Here is an 18622-nt window from a genome sequence, read left to right as displayed (position 1 = left end):
CCTTCAGCAAAAGCTCTAAACTTGTGCCACAAGGACATACACACATACCCACACACACACATACCCACACACACAAACACCCCATGCCCTACATGAGTTTTGCGGACTATGATGGTTAGTTTTAGTAAGTTTAAAAGGAACTTTTCGCCAACTCACACACAGCACATACTGACAGATCTATGAGGAACGAACACACAGCCGGGAGTCAGCAGGACAGAGGTACGCTCTCTCTCAGAAACTAATCTGTGTATGAGTGACTGTGTACTCAGTTGAAATTGCTGTTAATATATTGCAAGGTTTGAACTGAAGTAGGACAAGTGGTTGAATTATAGTATATTTACTTTTTAACTAGTTGTTGAGACTCTTAGTTGTCTCTACTTACTTTTTACATAGTTTGTAGCTAGTCTGTCTGTAAGTCTGTCTCTTTAAATGTAGAGCATTTATTTCTCTAACAATATACCATTTTATTCACCAACTAGGTTTTAAGAACTTGTTTTATAGAACAGTTTAATCGTACCAGCATGTGCTGCTTGGGCTTTGGCGACATTCTAAACTTAGAGTCTAAACCCTTTACTCAGGTTACAAATCTACCCCGTTCTTTTCACTGACATTCACACACTGAACCAGTAACCCAGAGAAACACCACTAAATACACAGTCCCAGGCGCATGGGACCATTCAACTTCAATGTTGAATTCAACATTCAACTTCTGGCTTAAAACAACATATTTTTTTTATTATATTAATATACACACCGATTTTAAAATGGTTTTCAAATATTTCAATGGCCAAAAAAGTTACATTTTCACAAATTCACGCCAAATTTTTTTATATATATAAAAAAATCTGCCGGTACATTAACAAAACATAGGAAGTACTTTCATTATTTAGTATTATTTACATATCACAAGGCTATCAAAAACTATAATTTAAGATTTTTACAATTTTAACATTTTAACAAAATTTCCATAAAAAGAAATGTCTTTAGAGAGTAACCCCCTTAAAGCCAATGTATGATTCACACACTGAGTGTTTCCACAGCAAAACACTTGATTATGGTGTTAAAAAAGCCTGTTAAGGCCACAGAGAGATGCTCTATGAGAGTTAAAGCTGCAGTCTGTAGTTTTTCCTCTTTGTCGCCATCTCAGTTCGAAATCTGCAAATGCAGTTATACGCGGAATTATCAACTTTACGTGGGTTGTGCCACGGCACGGCACATCACGGATGAATCCAAAGTTTTGAGAAGAATGTGCGGCTGTCAGTCACCGCACCAGTGTGGATACTGTCATTTGGAATCACAGATTCTACTTTTTGGAAAATGTAATCTGAACAAGTAACATCCACTTTTGTTCTGACCAACTAAGGGAAAAAAGCATTGCAGTAAATCGTGCTGATTAAATCTAACAATCTCTTATCAGTTATCATATCACGTCAAACCGTGCAAATTATACTTTGTTCTCAAACTGTTAATGTTAACGACATGAGCATTGTGTGACTACATTTAATGCCCTTCCGATATTTATCCTTGTTTTCACATGAGCCAGGTTGCAGTCTCTTTTTTCTGTAGCCACTCCGAAGTCTGAAGTCTTTTGCATTTTACAACGGGTGAATCTCCAGTTGTCACTGGTGATTGTCGTTTGAACCTTTCTGGATCCGCCATCAAATTGATAAGTTTAATTATATCAAGTGCTGTGAGAAAAGGCAATAAATCTCCACCTCCAACATCCTCACACGCAATATAGCCTACTAGCCGAGACTCTTCTTTATGTGTACAGATGTGACGTAATGACGCAAAGACATGCTCGAATTTCCCGCGGAAATCCACCAGTACCACTAGAATTAAAAACATTATTACAAGCTTACCATTTTGAATCGAGCTAAGACAAGCAGATCGTTTTGAACACTGGCTGGTAAGGTACTTGCTCAAAAATTGATTTTGGATCATTTTTAACCCAATAAAGTTACAGACTGCAGCTTTAAGGAGGAATGCTGAGAAATTCCTCCTGACTGTTTACAGCTGACTCAGACTCACAAGATTCAATTAGAATCTGACTGGGTTCTCTCTTTATAAAACAATAATAACATGAGCAAGAGTATTCGGTATAGATAAGTACACTCTTTGTTAAGCCCATGAACAGAGACAGTAGTGGTGACAGGGAGACACATTCAATCCAGTTGAGACAATCACATCAAAAAAAGACTGAGAAAGATTTATCAATATGGTTTGAGTATGTTAGACATCTTTTGACAATGCACTAAAACTTCTTTAAAAACCTCATTCTTAACAACATTCTTACACAAAATTGATGGAGTGCTCAATCATCAAATTCTTTAGCGATCAGTGGTTCTTCAACTGGAAGACAAGGCTAAAACAGCACAGCTACAAAAACAAAAACAGCACTGTTACATATTTATTTGGTTTTCTTTCCTTTAAAAAGGAACAATGTCTTAAAATCTACACCCACACTAGATCTTTGCAATGAAAAAAATGGCAGAAAGTAATGATGCCAGTTATAAAGAGGGCTGAGCTTTTCTAAGAGCCATACATGTTAGAATGTCAGAACTGTCAGCCTTTATATTATACCATCTAAGACAAAAGAGAAAAGTGAAATTTAGTACCAGTAAATAAAGAAATTGCTGTGAGCAATGCCTATTAATTCACTGGGCCTTTGGCCCCGTATGTCAGCGCTGTGAGAATGCGGCTGCTCTCACTTTCCAGAAGAACCCCTGGCACAGAGAGGCACTGACCTACCCACACAAACATGCCAGCAGTGCTTCAGAGTGCTTCCCTCATCTGCGGAGTGGACGCAGAGAGGAAAGGGGAGAGAACGAAATAGATGGAAGTTAGAAATGAGCAGTAGAGAGAGTGAGCTTTATGCACAAGAGGAAAATGGACAGGAAGAGAGAGAGGGAGAGGAGTGACTCCATCGATAAGTGGATCTACCGTCGAGCGGGCACTATTGAACCCGTGTTTGAAGCTGGCTGTGTACATCATGGCATGCTGCAGCTGCTGTCCAATTCCATGCCTCAGAAACTGCTTTTCGTTTTCAGGTTGGTCCCACCCTGGCTTTAGATTTTTGCAATGAGAAGAGTAACTTTCACAGGGAGACATCACATTGTTTCTATCAGTCATGGGTAATAGATTTATCCATGAAGGTAATGCAGGATGTGTACTTCCCTTAGTTGGCAGTTTGTGTGCCTTGTTGTTTGTGCGCATTGCTGTGATTGTCTATTGTTACTAATTATGTACTATTGTTGCTGTGTGCGTTACTGGTATATTGTTTTGCTGCTTATGTGATTTTAGATCATTTACTAGCAGCTGTTGACTAATAACTTGCAAATACTCTCCTTTTGTGATGATTGTATCAATCTGACAACCAATGAGTATTTTTAATATTTCTCTTGCCAAGTTTTAGGCTGATTCTAAACGAGGGCTAACGATGTTTTGCCATGATTGCCACTGACTGTTTGCATGTTGTGCAAATTCCCCGTCTTAGATTTTGGTCTGTGTTTTGCACGTTTTCTATATTTGAAGGCTGTTATTTTGTCATAAATCGATCGTGTCGTTTTGATTAGGCATTTACCCTAAAAGCTTCAGCTTGTCATTTAGCTAATTTAATAACACTCCCCTAAACATCACCCTCCCTTTCAATAGCGATATCGCCCGCTGAGCTCGATGCCTTATGGAATGACCCTCCATACACTTTAGCAGCTGTCAGTGAGCTCTTTCCACCCAATGACGCCATGACTGCTGGTAAGAGGATTTCTTGAGTCAAGCATAAGTGTGTCAGCAATGTTTGAATTTAATTATAAAAGAACCCATGGGACAGAGAGTTACATTATCTTATTATGAATGTGGTGTTTTTGTTTAATAAATGATAGTAAGCAACTATATGGAATATTCTCTCTTTTCAATGCACAAATCTGGGAAGGTCATACCCATCCGGAGATGAGGAAGAGGCTATTATTTAAGCCACCTGGCTGATATTTATAGAGTCATTATGATATGACTTGCACTTCCTGTTTATGTCCACAACTTTATGAGCTTGTAAATAGAAACAGCACTGAAATTTTTCATATACATACTAATTAGCACCAACTGTATCATGGAATAAGGATCTACTGTATATGGTGATAACCATTCATATTCAAATATGGGAAGTGCATAACTTCAGACAGAGGGAACCTTCTTGTCTTTAATTATTCATTAATAAACAGGGCATCACTCTTATCACTCTTCAGTCATTCAGTGTTACTTTTCTGTAAGTTTACTGATTAACCATAAACAATCATAATTCTGATGTGCTATTAAAGTTCACGGAACTACACACCAACTGCAACTGATTTCTGTAAAGCTGCGTTGACCCCAGTTTCCTTTGTTTTGGAATTTCAGATGAGGAAGTGGAGGCTGAGGCCGAGGCGGAGGCAGAGGGCAGAAGCAGAGAGATTTACTGGAAGAGGAAGGAAACATTCAGCGGAAGCAGCACAGTATCTTCAGCAGGAGAACGCTTCTCTCCAGGTACCTGCAACATGGATCTCTGTGTCCTGTAGATCTGCATTGAAATAATGGCTTCCATTTCCATAATGGCCTTTAATGGCTACACTTCTTAAGCATACTCACACAACTAATGCCAGACTTCCTTAATGTGTACACTCAGCCTGTGCCCTAATGGTACGCCTTTAGTGATGTGGTCACTCATAGTGCTGTTCCTGCAGAAAATCCTACTGGTTTGTTAAGCATACTACCGCTGTGATGTTGCAGTAATAAATCACACCCAACATCACTACAGCATTTCTGTTGCTGCTAATGCAACTGATCGTAAATATTGGTTTCTTTGTGGTGGATATTAACTCCATTCCCTTTTGCTTCTTGGAGATGTTGTTTTGTTGTTTAGTGGGAGACGCCGATCTAGTGTGTCACCTGACACTGAGCTTCAGGAGGCCTTACGTACAAGACTCCGAGTAGTAGAAAGCAACAGTCAGGATGTCGTCCAGCTCTTCAAGGTCAGACATGGAACATGAACTGGCACCACTTATGAACTTATTACTATTGATCACGCAAGTTATTTCAATCTTCATTGCATTAAGTGATTGTTGATACTATACACACAGGATCTGTCTGCACGACTAGTGTCCGTTCATGCAGAGAAAGACAGCTTTATCATCACCTTTAAGACTGTCGAGGAGATCTGGAAGTTCTCCACTTACCTGGCACTCGGTTAGTATCAGTTGAACTAACATGCTAGTACTTCTACAGCAGGGTTGCCCAATCCTGTTCCTGGAGATCTACCTACCTGCAGAGTACACACACACATCCAATACACCTGTCCAAGTGCTCCTGAAGATTTTTATTAGCTTCTTCAGTTGTGTTTGATCTGGGTTGGAGCTGAACTTTGCAGGAAGGTACAGCAGATCTCCAGGAACAGGATTGTGCAACCCTGTTCTGCAGTATATTTATAATTTCTTTAAACTATTATAACTATTATAGCTTAACAAGTAAAACTATTATATTCTAGGATATGTAGCAAGATGTCTTGAAAACTTTCTATGTGACCAGTCATTCTGGCTGGACCCTGCATTGCTGAGCGATGTTGAGATCTGCGTAACAGTGGATGAAGACCACTTAGCTACTCTTTACTTAGGACTTCTGCTACAGGAAGGTAAGAAGCCTCCATTTGCTGACTTGACTTGCAGTCAACAACATCACCTTTAACCAAACAGTAAACAAACCTTAAATTGAGAAACTGATCAAATAATATGGATTTACACATCTCTAGTCTGTTATAAAGTCCACTATTGACACATTGCTGCTTAACCGATTCAGAGGTCACATAAGTTGAAAACAAGATTGGGAATCATTACTATAGTTACAATGTTAGCCACCCCTTTCATACCAAAGATAATTTTATCATAATTTTAGTATTTGATCATTTCCTCTACTTAAGACAACGGACAACTTAACAACTTAATATAAATACAGAGATAACCGGAGTAGCAGAGCGTGTTGAGTGACGCTTTCAAGAATGCGCTGTTCCATTTGCAGAATTACCGGACTCGCGTCCTCGGGAGTCATTCTCCTGAATTAGACTTGGCAAGTCCAAACTTTGCGTACTTTATATTGAGAAATGCCTAATGTCGGTGCTTGTCTTCTTGTGACGAACATGCCGAGAAGCAAGAACAAGATCTGCTGTATATCATCCATTGTTGTTTACTATGTCGCTTTCTTCTTCGCACGAAAATGACGTCGATCGCTTATTTCCGGCATAGGCTGCTACACCATGCCTATTAAGTAAGGGTACTGTTGGCGGTGGAAACGCAAGCCGGATCAGGGTTTACCGGTTTACCGTTTACTGTCCTCTACTGTACTGTACCATACCACTCAGTGGAAACGAGCCATAAGGCAGACATAACCATATATATGTTTTTAAAAACATCAATTTATGGGGCAAACTTAACTTGTTAACTTGTTTATGAATCCACTTTGAAAATTTGAAAAGTATGTTAGGAACCTACTGAAGAATATAAATCAGGAATAATTAATGACTATGGAACATCTTATTATTGTTTCAGGTACATTCTTTTCCAAGACTTTATACAACAGTGACAGCAAAGAGGAGGAAGAGGAGCTGACCTTGACCTACAGGAGGAATGACCTGGTCATGGTGAAAGACATAGGACAAGAGGCCATTTGGGAGGGTACGCTGCTGTCCACGGGTCAACATGGTCTAGTCCCTGTTCATGATATGCAGCCTCTGCCTTATCCATTTTACCAGTGAGTGACACTGAATTTTGAAGCACATTTAGCTACAGTAAATATGAGGTTTTGTGGGAAGAATGAATTGTAACAACAGATTTGTCTGGTTGAACAGCTACTTTTGTTCTACACTTGTTCTCATGCAAGAAACATTTAAGATTATCCCTTACAAATACAGACTGTTCTTCCTAGGTGGTTCCTTAAGAAATATCCTGGAAATGCAGGAGGGATTCCAGTTACAGAAGGCCTCTTTGATCATCCTGTAGGTGAGTATCTGGAAACTATTCCTCAAGATTGCCTTATATTCAGGGTTCAGTACAGGTAAAGCTCAGTCAGCAGAATGTGACAATGTAGATTATCACAAAATTATTTTATCCCAAAATATATTTTTGACTTGTCCCTCCTTTTTTGGGTTACAGTGAGGCACTTACAATGGAAGTGAATGGGCCAATCCAAAAATGTTAAAATACTCGCTGATTCAAAAGTATATTCTCAAGACGTAAACAATATGCATGATGATTTTACTGTAAAAAAAATTTAAAGGGTAAAGTTATGCCATAAATGCTGTCAGCTGACTTTAGCTTGTATTGAACCCATAATATTTGTTTAATTATTAGACATCTTAAGTTGAGTGTTACTACAAATCTGTCTTCTTTTTTTTTTTTTTTTGGCTTCCCTTTTAGTGGTGGGTACCTGTGTGGCAGTAGTGGACCATTACCCAATGGATAAAGATGAGCTGCACTTACGCCAGGGAGACATAATCAAGATTGAAGGATTTCTTCTCAGTACTCTGAACATGTTCATAGGAAGACACCACACCAGTGGAGAGATAGGATTTGTTCACAAGGCCCATGTAAAACCTGAGAGTATTGAGCCTCTGTAAGTAAACAGTTCAACTGTATTTATTAATATTCATAGATTCGGCTTGTGCTCGAACGAATGACCTTCTCTTTATTTTATAAAACCATTGATCTAATGTGCTTCTCAACAATACTGACATACCAACTGAAAGCAACCAGCTGGCAAATGCTATTTTATTCTGTTGACCTTTGTTGAATGTGCCTCTGTCTAGCTGGGGGTGATGAGGGTGTTGGAAGGGGGGCTAGTGGAGTTATGTGATGATGTGATGAAGCGATCCGAATGAGAGTCATGTGGCTGATAATGTTGTCTTTGTTGGCTTTGCACAGCGATGGACAATTGGTCTTTCTGAGTAAGGAGGAAAGGGCAGCCCTATCTAAACTTAACCCTTGCCTTGAGCCCTGTCAGTCTGATGTACTGGCAAATCTATTCTCCACTGACATTAGCACTGTGTACAGATTGGGTAAGAGATGATGCACTCACAGAGAGTGAGACCTCTAATATTGTTTAAAGGAATAGAGTACTTCATTCAAAAATGAAATTATGCCAGTTTATTCACCCTCATGTCGAATCACAGAAGAAAGATGTTCATATAGATTTGCAACGACATGAGGGTGAGTAAATGACAGAATCTTCATGTTTGGGTGAACTGTCCCTTTAAGTGGGACAAATCTGTGCTTTCTTTCATCCTGTGTTGATAAAATTACTCTTTCACACTGCAGACAGACTTGATGACTCTGATTTCACTTACATAAGAAACCATCCAATGTCAGGTAAGCCCCTTTCCAAAGTTTTGTATAAGATATGAGGAAATGTTGCTACATAATGTAGATGTTTTTTTCACTGCTCTCATACATTATTTCAACTTCCAGTTGTATAGAATTAACAATCACCAACTTGTACTTCATTTTGTTGCACAGTCATACCTTCCAAATTTTCCTTTCCTTCCTTCTCTCCTTCTCTTTCATTGCATAATTTTCTATGTACAATCGAAAATTCTGACATTTACACTTTGTGTAATCAGCAGAGCAGAAAACTACAGTGGATCAAAGAAAAAGCACCATATCTGAAAAGAGTGACGTAACTCCCTACCACTCGTCCCCACGGCAATCATTCCATGCCTCTCGGAATCATCTGGACCGAGACTCTGAGATCCTCTCATTCAGCCTGGAGGACACCTTCAGAGAGATGGACGAATATGAGGAAGACCCTCCAAACTTCATGGATGAAGGTATCTGGGAGGCTGATGAAGCAGAGAGGTGTGACCCAATCCTGACCCTCCTCAACCTGGAATATTTCCAGGACACTTTACAGACTCTTTACGACCTTTCTTACTCTTTCCTGGACACTTTCTTCAATTGCCTTCCAGAAGACGAGGTGCTTCAACATCTGGAAAACTTACGGGAAGGAGCTAAAAAAGGCAGGATGCTCTGGGCCCACCGGCGAGTTTGTTTCCTCCTTGGTCGGTTATGTGCCAAGAAACTGAAGTTCTCGCAAGCGCGAGTGTACTTTGAGGAAGCTCTAAAGGTCCCTGTAAATGGTTTTGATGACAAGCCACTTCTAATTGCCCTGTACACTAATCTCACTGCTGTTTACCTCAAACAGAAGATGATGGATAAGCTACCATTCACGCTGGATAAGGCAAGTGCTCTGATTCTGTGTCTTCCCTGCCACAACTTCTGCTCTGTGGATGAGTTTGAGCTGCTCAAACCAATCATGCGCAAAGCCATAATTGAAAAAGACAAGTACCTAGAGGCTCGGACATGCTACCTCTCCCTCTGTCTCTTCATCCGTCTAAGGAAAATAGAGGATGCTTTACCTTTTGTAGAGAGGCTTCAGTTCCTTACCATGACTTTGTCTGCTGAAGTTGAGAGGCCAACTGCCCCAATTGATCTCAATTGGATGCTGTGCAGGCTTTATCATAAAAAGTATTTGCCCTACCTCACACTAGCTTCTTTAAGTTTAGACTCAGGACAAGAGCATTCCTTGGATGATGCATTCCAGAAAATTGAACTCTTTATCAGAAACTCAGCCAGGCTTAATCCTCACTGGAAGGAAAGTAATTCTGTGCTTCCTACACAGGTGGTGGTTTACCTTCAGCAGGCCTTGTCCATAGCTAGTCAAGGGAAAGACCCAAGGACTCAAAGGGACCTGTGCCTGAGCCTAGCTAGTGTTTACCAGCAGCATGGAGCTCTAGAGAAAGCTGTGCCCTTTGCCCAACAGGCAGCACAAACTGGAAGTCAAATTAATGAGGAGGAGGGTTTCGAGGCATCCATACTGCTGGCCTGGCTCTTGGTCCTAACGGAGGAACCCATACAAGCTCAGAACACTCTGCACCCGCTGCTTAAGTCTTTGAATGAAACCGACAGTCCGACACAGCGTGGTGTAGTCTACAATCTCCTAGCCCTATGCCTCCGCAAACAGGGCAGAGTTCAGGAGGCAGCAAGAAACTTTTATTGCGCTCTGCAGATCTCCAGAGAGAATGGAAACAAGCGTAATGAAGCACTAGCTCTGGCTAACTTGGGTTGCTTGTCTCTATCTATTGGGGCTTCGGGCCTAGCAGAGTGTTTCCTGCTCAATTCCCTGCACCTATTCCAGTTTCTCTCAGAGAGCCCCACAGATCAGGAGCATGTCCAGGCTCTTCTCTGGCTGGGCAGGAGCTACAAGGATAGAGGAGGGAGTCAGGAGGTCAGAATTTGCTTCGAGATGGGCCTCCTTATTGCTATTAGTGCTAAAAATCTGCACAGTAAGTGTTCAAGATTTGATGTTTTAGGTTGCATCTATACCTGATAGCTACAGTGGCCCCAAAAAGTATTTGCACACTTAAACTTAAAATGTATAAATGTATTTGCATTATATGACAACATTTCAAAATGAATAGCATTGATTTAAAAGAAATAGCCTATAGTACCATCAAAATTTCCAATCAAAACATTTCACAAAATGAAGATTGCTTGGTTTCAAAATATGAAAAATATAAACATATTGTTCAAAGTCTAGAACTTTGGTTTGAACTTGAGGGGAACTTGCAACCACAAAAACGACCACAAGTCCAACTGATTAAAAAATGTATAATAATAAAAAAATCTCAAAAGTGAAATTAGTTCTAAAAAAACCCAGCATTATTTCTTTGCAGATGCCAATTAGTTTAAAATGTTATAAGTAATGCAATGAAATTCAGATATTTTGTGAATTAAGTGTCTAAATACTTCTTGGAGTCACCTAAATATTTTAAAACTTCTGTACGTCACAAAGCTTATTTCTAAATGAACAGAGAATTATTGTTATGCCAGTATTTCATTTATAGTGTAAGAATAATAACAAAGTTCCTTCCAAATGCAGGTCAAATGGTTGTGGCAAAAGTTCTAAGTCGCCATTACGCTGACTTGCTGCTGTATGGACAGTGTATTGTTTACTATGAGCACTGTGTAGGGCTGTGCAGAACACTAAAGAATAAACAGCTAGAAGGAGAGTTCCTGGAACTCCTCAGCAACCTCTATCTCTCACTCAACACTGAGAAGTAAGCGTTACTGTAATCTGCACATACGACATAATATAGTACCATTGTCAATACTTTTAAACTTGATCCATTTGAAACAAATTAACTGGTGAATTCAAAAGTAATTATTTTATAAAAATCACTGCAGGTCATCGAGGAAGTCACTTGATTACACAAAGCAAAGCTTAAGGATCTCCATAGACCTGGGGAAAAGACTGGAAGAGTCAGAGACATGGCTGCAAGTGGGCCGTATCTATTATTTGATTCATGAAGATGAACTGACTGACATGTACCTACAGGTAAGTCAAAGGATCGAAGTAGGGTATTTCAAAAGTTATAGTTAAAGTTATTTTTGCATATCCATTTGGAAAAATATCCCACCAACATATCCCGCCAACTTTATTGCCATATCATATACATGTGTTTTTATCAGCTGTTGTGATAACTTCTTTCTCCATAAACAAATGTTTACAGGCAGCAGTAAAGACAGCCCTGAGGATGAATGACCCATGCTTTGCTATGAGCATTTATGAGGAAGCAGGAGATGTGTTTTTCAAAGGACACAGAAACCAACTGGCTGCCCTTCCTTTTTACAGGGTAGGCCTCACTATGAGTTCCCAATAGATATTACCAAAACAATCCAAAAATGGTTAGGAGATGTATACCATGTGACTAAGCATGGATTCCTACATCTTCTAAATCTATCTGCTGGGTTTTTTTTTTTTTTTTTTTTTTTTTTAAAGGATGGGAGTTTGCCATTTGCACGCAGCATTAAAGATGTGCACTCAGAGTTCAGGCTTTTGAGCAAACTTACAGAGCTCCTGATGAAGCAGAAGCACTACGAGGAAGCACTGCAGTATGCCACACTTGCAGTGCAGGTCAGCGCCACAACTGGTAAGACCTTTACCAGTACAGATGCGTTACCAGGAACCAAAGAAAAGCTATAACCATAGAAATTAAAACCAATTATGCACTATTCAGTAAATTCTGACTATGGGCCACATAAAATTAGTAGAAAAAGAAAGAAAGAAAGAAAACTTTAGTGAAAGTCAGTTTGACTGTGTCTTGTAAGTCTTAACCTATGTTGCCCCCTGCTGGAGACACATGTCCTTTACAGCAGTGGTTCCCAAACCTGTCCTGAAGGACCCCCAACACTGCATGTTTTCTTTGTCTCCCTAATCAAACACACCTGATTCAACTCATCAGCTCATTATCACATGTGATCACCGAGTGGTCAGGGGTGTTCACTGATATGCTCACACAAAAATCGCTGCAAAAGATGCTTTCCAACAGGTTTTATCGTAGTTTTTGTCCAACTCCATTGACTTGTATTGGACGAGCTGTGTGAGGTACGGTATAGAGCTGGTAAGTCCCGCCCATCCGTAAAACCCCAAGTGGACCTCTAGGTTGAAAAATCGTCAATGCAAGTGAATGGGAGAAAATAATTATTTTCTGGTCCCGTTTGAATTGTGCCATGAATGTGAACATATGTTGTCTGTGAATTTTTTATATAACTTTTCATGTTATGAGTTTGACAGTATATGGTATGATTCTTCGGCTAGCAGTTGTGGAAAAGACATAACAAGAAAGACTACATGTCGCCTATGTGACGTCACCCCATAAAGTTGACTTACCCGTGGTTTTCACCAACCTCAACGATTTTGTCCTCTCCCTGAAAGAAGGCGGTGAAGTGCACCAAAGACACAGCCATGTTTAGCGGGATCCGTGAGCTAGTGTCCGTGTGCGAGCGGTGTTGACGTTTCAAACGCGTCGAAAGCAGCGAAGAGTTGTAGTCCACAAAGTGCTCTCACACAAAGTCTAACCGTATCAAACTTCTACCCGCTAAATTGTAGCATTGTTTACACGAAAAGTTATATAAAAAATTCACAGACAACATATGTTCACATTCATGGCAAAATTCAAACGGGACCAGAAAATAATTATTTTCTCCCATTCACTTGCATTGACGATTTTTCAACCTAGAGGTCCAGGGGGATTAGCGGAAGGGGCGGGACTTACCAGCTCTATTACTCTGCCGCTTCTTCTTCTGCTTCTTCTGTGTATTCAATTAAATGCCAGTGGTTTGCTTGCAATTGGCAAAGGTACATTATCGCCACCAACTGGCCTGGAGTGTTTACTATTCAAGCTCTCAACGGAAGAATCTACGGGTGTGAGACGTTTGGAAAAATAGATCCACAGTTTTACAACGAATGGTAAAACACCTGTTGGAAAGCATCTTTTGCAGCGATTTTTGTGTGAGCATATCAGTGAACACCCCTGACAACTCGGTGAGTTTCACGTCTTTGTAAACGAAAGTTTAATGCGTTTTATGAAGGATTGTTCCAGTGCCCATAGGCTGCCATTGTGTAGATGGGGGGGAAAGCGAAATAAACCTAAAATTCTCGGGACAGCAGCATGTGTCCAAATTTTAATCTTAACCGTTCTGTTTCATCAGAAACGATCTGTAAACAGGGCTTTAAGTGTAAAATACCGAACTTACCCTTTAAAACAACTTGAGAGAGTAAATTATGACAATTTTAATTTGGGGGGGGGGGGGGGGACTATCCCTTTAATGTTAATAAAACAACAAAAAACAGAGAAAATCACTCACTGCTCTCTCTGAGAACTTTAATAAGTATCAATGTATAATTGCCGGTGTGTGTATGTTGGTGTCGGTGTGTCCGTGCCTGTGCCGGTGTGAAAAGCATAAAGCAGTTTTTTTTCAGTTGTATATTGTATGTTGTGTATATGTAATGTGTATCTTTGTTCTTATCTTACAAAGACATTAGTTTGGCTGTAATGCTCAGTCACTTGCAAAATAGTAAAACCAACATAAAAAAAGAACCGTGATAAAATTGTGAATCGTGATTTTCCTGAAAAAAATCGTGATATGATATTTTTGCCATATCGCCCACGCCCACCCCCACCCCTACCCTGCATCCTGTTTCACTCTGTAATGCATCACATTGCAGAAATAAAATGGCTTGCAAATGGCTTTTGGAACGTTTCAAAGTACATAATGCATTGTTTTTTTTATGCTGTACTGTCAGAGGAGCTTCCAATTCAATTGTTTTAACTGATCTTGTGAATAAATATCAATTTTAAATATCAATACCATAAATATACGTACATTTTATGCCCAACAACACATTTTTGATCAAAATGCATAATTTTAGTCAGAATTATTGCACTCTGTCTGGTTGACACATAGGCGCTTGCTCAGTGACTGCTAAGACAAACTGCTAAATGAAATGGAAATATGCGTATGACTTTTAATTCAGAACATTTAGAGAATAACTAAATTCTCAAGCACATCAAACAAAAGTATAAGCTCACTGTCAGCATCTGAGGCGGCATCCGGTCTACATTAAACTCTACTCTTTATGATCCTCTTTGAAATTTAAAGTGCTCTAATGATTTGGACAGCTTGTACTTTTCCCACTGCAGTTTGCTCAGCCATTTATTTATTTATTTGAATCTATTTTTCTTACATAATTATATGTGTGATGGTAGTTAGCTAAACTGGGGTTACATTATTTTCTGACAGAAAGGAAAAAGTAGTAACCTGACATTGTTTTGATGTGTATTTCTTACAGATGTTACTTTGAATGAGAGAGTGTCCTTCCATCGTCTTGCATCAGTCTACTTCTCTCTAGGGAAGTATGAGATGGCTGAGAACTATTACCTGAAGTCTCTTTCACTCTGCCCCACTGCATTTGAACATGATATTGAAGTTCGGTACTATGTTAAAGTATACTGCAGACTGGCTGATCTGACCCTATACAGATTACGGGTGAGACTCTCGTAATGTTTAATATTTTACATGCATTCCAGATTGAACATTTTGAATGTAAGAGAAGAAATTTACTGGTTTTCATACATAGAAATGATAAAAAACAGGTTATTATGATTTAACCAGTGTAGACAGGCATGTTTGTTTGCTTATGAACGTTTTATGCTGAAATAACATTCACCAATAACATGGTTGTGTGTTTTATGCAAACTAGGCTACTAGCTGTATTCACATCTGAGAATAATTTTCATGCATCATTTAAAACAAGTTTTTTTTTTTTTGAAAACGTTTTTTTGCACATATAAACTATTAGTGAATAAAGCCCAAAGTAGCTATAAAAATAACTCAAGTATTCAGGGTATATGCATTTTATGAAGAATGTAAATGTTTATTGCTGTTTATGTTTTAGGATGCATTTGATGCCATGGGCTACTACCATTTAGCGCTGGCAGCAGCCCTGGAGGACAAAGAAAGCCTAAGCACACTGTACATAATCTACATGAAGCTCGCAGAGATCCATGCCAACTACATGCCTGATGCCGAACTGTGTAAGAACTACATGGACAGAGCGCAAAGTCTGAGGAGGGAACTGGCAGGAGACACAGAAGAAACACATCAAGACCTGGCTGAGACAGCATCTGACACTCACACCAATGCTGGTCAGTCAGACTCCAGCAGTGGCACTAGTACTCTCACAGAGTCCAGCATGACCGACACCAGCCACACAATCGATGCCCTGAAAGAATCTGAGCTCATATTCTCTAACTTAAGTCACAAAGAAGACACAGGCTGCACTAACATATCTGAGGAAACAGACTCAGGGCCTGCTGATAATATCAATCCAGAGACTACCTGTCCTGATAAAAAACACATTCATGAAAGGAGAATGAAGGAGGGCTTGACTATTATATTGTAATTGATTTGTGCATAATGCTATAACTCTGAAAAATGCACTACTTTTAATTGTGCGATAAGACACCTTTTCTCTCTTTTTTTTTAAAAACAAATGTCAAATGTTGAAAATCATAATATATTTTCGATTAGTGTTTTGAGAAGAATGTTAACAAATTTGCATAATTGTAAATATGTATTTGTATATCTGTAAATATGTTTGTTTTTTACCCTCCCTGAGGACTTTTAAAACTATTAGGCTACTTAATTAAAACTCAAGAAATTCTTTCAAGGTCCATGGACACAGTACATGGTTCCATGTGCATGATCACTATACAAAGCACTCATTGAATAAATCTTAACCAGAACTGGCTTTATGTTCAGGCCTACAGTATGTGTGTACTGTAAATTGTGAAGTAATTCATGGGTAAATTGGCATTTAATTCTTAAACGTCAAACCTAACCATTAAACATCATCTTGATTTTTAACCACAAACGACCATTTCGGATACAGTTCATTCATTTGCCACAGCAACTACATAAATCATGTGCTTAAAAGGCCCATAAAAGAGTTTTCATATACATCAAAAACAGTTTACTGTGGTTACTTATCTTTTGCCGTAGGCTAATCCTCAAAGTTTGCGTTATCCTCAAAGATTAAAAGCATCTACTCAAACATTGTATGTTATATTATCCTCCACTAGAGGGAGATATTGGCTGTGGTGAATGGTGATTCAATCACGTCTAAGTATATTCCTTTGTGATTAAGATGAGAAAGCTGCATTTAACTGAGCCGTTCATTTAAGTAGCATCCTTCATAAATATATTTTGATTTTACGCTCTTACTTTCTTCCGGATAGATGAATATCGATATATTCCCATAAAAAAAATATTCTGGCAATTTCTGTGAAACATGGTCACTACATTTATTGTATTACTATAAAACCATTATAAATCAACGTGGTATACTATCTTTAACAAAGTGACGATTTATGTATTTTGTTAATGACAACGATGATTATTCACCTTCCTCCTGGACGCGGAAGTTGCACGTACCGGAAGCCTGCTGCGATGTGAGTGTGTTTTAATTAATTATTTCAAAACTTTGTTTTCGTAAGTGGCAGCGGGCTATAAGGCTATAGTGTGTGTTATTGATATAGTGGTGTGTGTGTGTGTGTGTGTGTGTGTGTGTGTGTGGCCTGGCAACTACATATGGCGAACATTTTTTGGTCCCTGTGAGGAAAACAAATACATCATACAAAGTGATGTTTTTTTTATGTCAAAATGAATATGTTTACAGTATAAAAAACATTAGAGAGAGAGAGAGAGAGAGAGAGAGAGAGAGAGAGAGAGAGAGAGAGCAAAGTTCCTGCTTTTAAATAAGTTGTTTCCAGTAGGCTATTACCACAAAATTTGGAGCAGACACCTAATGCATTACATAGGCTATTCAATTGCATTATAACTAAGATGTGTTATCATTTAAAATGTGACTTAAAAGACCTGAAACATACTTGATAATTTAAGCTTTGGTCCCAAATTGCACTGAAACCTGTCATTTAGAAGCTACTTATTCAAGGGTCTTTCATGAAGTTAAAGGAAACATCCAGTTTGCCTCTTCTCATTTAATTCAAGGCATCCTTTTAGTTTCATCCCACAATGAGCACATGGCTTACTCACACTGGTAAATATTGTGTGCTATGTGTATGTTTTGCAATAATTTTAGCTAACAAATAATGTATTCCAGTCACAGAGAGAGGACTAAAAGCTTTCTGAAGGGACTTGGTTAAACAGTGCTTTTCATCTGGTTTTAAATTAATATGAGCATTATGTTCCTAATGAATTTCTGTGCTTTCTCCTACTGTAATGCAGTGTAAGGTCCAACTCTCTCAGCAATTGTTTTAGTGGCTGGGAGTGGGAGTCATTCTGATCTGGCACATATAACATGCAGAGTGAGTTGGATCCAGTAAAAGGCTGAATTGCAAACAAGCTAGAGCTGCGTGCAGAGTGCCAGCATCAACCACTTCACAGATGCTGCAGCTGTTTGTTTTTTTGGATATATGTCTCTTATGTTCGCAGAGGCTGCATTTATTTGATTAAAAATTAGATAAGACAGTGATATTGTGTAATATTGTAAATAAATACTTAAAATTTGTATTTATTCTTATAATGGCTAATCTGTTACTCCAGTCTTCAGTGTCACATGATCCTTCAGAAAATTATTTTAATATGCTGATTTGGTGCTTAATTATTATTGGTACTCAGTTATTAATAAAAGTTTTTGCTGCTTATATTTTTGTGGAAATCATGTAAAAAAATAATATTATATTTATTATATAAATAATATTATTATATGTATTTACTGTCCCTTTTGATCAGTTTAAAGGCACAATATGTAACTTTTTTGCTTTAAAAATAGCAAAAATCACTATATCTATGTTATATATATTTTTTAGTTGTGTACTTACATTATCCCGACTGTTTCCAACAACTTTCAAACCAGGAGAAATTTGTAATTTAATTCGAGAAACGTCCCGTTTCTTTATTTCTGTTTTGTCGCTGCCAATGGCGTCATATCCGCGTTGTCCCTGGTTTCCGCTCATACTGCCATGGCAACCAGAGCTATGAACCAGAGCCGTCTGATAGTAACCAAAGTGACTGCTAGTCTCATACAGACATACTAACACATACATTTCAACACATTCAAATGCAGTTTAGTGTGCTAGTGTAATGTTAGACCAAGTGAAACAGCGCTGCGTTACCTCACAAGTTTAATTTGTCTAATAAACTGACCTGTGAGTAGTAATTCTGCGTGTAGTTCGGTAGAATGA

The 18622-nt window shown here is 38.8% G+C and overlaps 1 protein-coding gene across 9 annotated transcripts; it reads left to right on the top strand.

Annotated features, from left to right (window-relative positions):
• On the top strand, positions 1-16381 carry sh3tc2 (SH3 domain and tetratricopeptide repeats 2). 9 transcript variants are annotated; one of them, XM_081383168.1, is made up of 19 exons: positions 26-219; positions 3051-3155; positions 3655-3753; positions 4393-4518; positions 4876-5003; positions 5112-5217; positions 5516-5659; positions 6570-6771; positions 6946-7019; positions 7437-7632; positions 7941-8074; positions 8334-8384; positions 8639-10357; positions 10954-11131; positions 11259-11409; positions 11585-11707; positions 11854-12004; positions 14707-14903; positions 15313-16381. In XM_081383168.1, exons 2-19 carry the CDS (start codon positions 3131-3133, stop codon positions 15817-15819), a joined length of 4311 nt encoding a protein of 1436 aa, XP_081239294.1. In that variant the 5' UTR covers positions 26-219; positions 3051-3130; the 3' UTR covers positions 15820-16381. The 9 variants fall into 9 exon arrangements, with proteins under 9 accessions (XP_081239292.1, XP_081239291.1, XP_081239294.1 ...); XM_081383167.1 differs by having other exon boundaries at positions 81-219; positions 8636-10357; positions 15313-16380; XM_081383166.1 differs by lacking the exon at positions 3051-3155 and having other exon boundaries at positions 1-219; positions 15313-16380.
• The last annotated feature ends 2241 nt before the right edge of the window (positions 16382-18622 follow it).

Source organism: Scardinius erythrophthalmus, assembly GCF_964197995.2.
Source record: "Scardinius erythrophthalmus genome assembly, chromosome: 13".
NCBI lineage: Eukaryota > Metazoa > Chordata > Actinopteri > Cypriniformes > Leuciscidae > Scardinius > Scardinius erythrophthalmus.
Note: the sequence above shows the minus strand (reverse complement) of the source record. Positions and strands in the feature narration are given on the sequence as shown.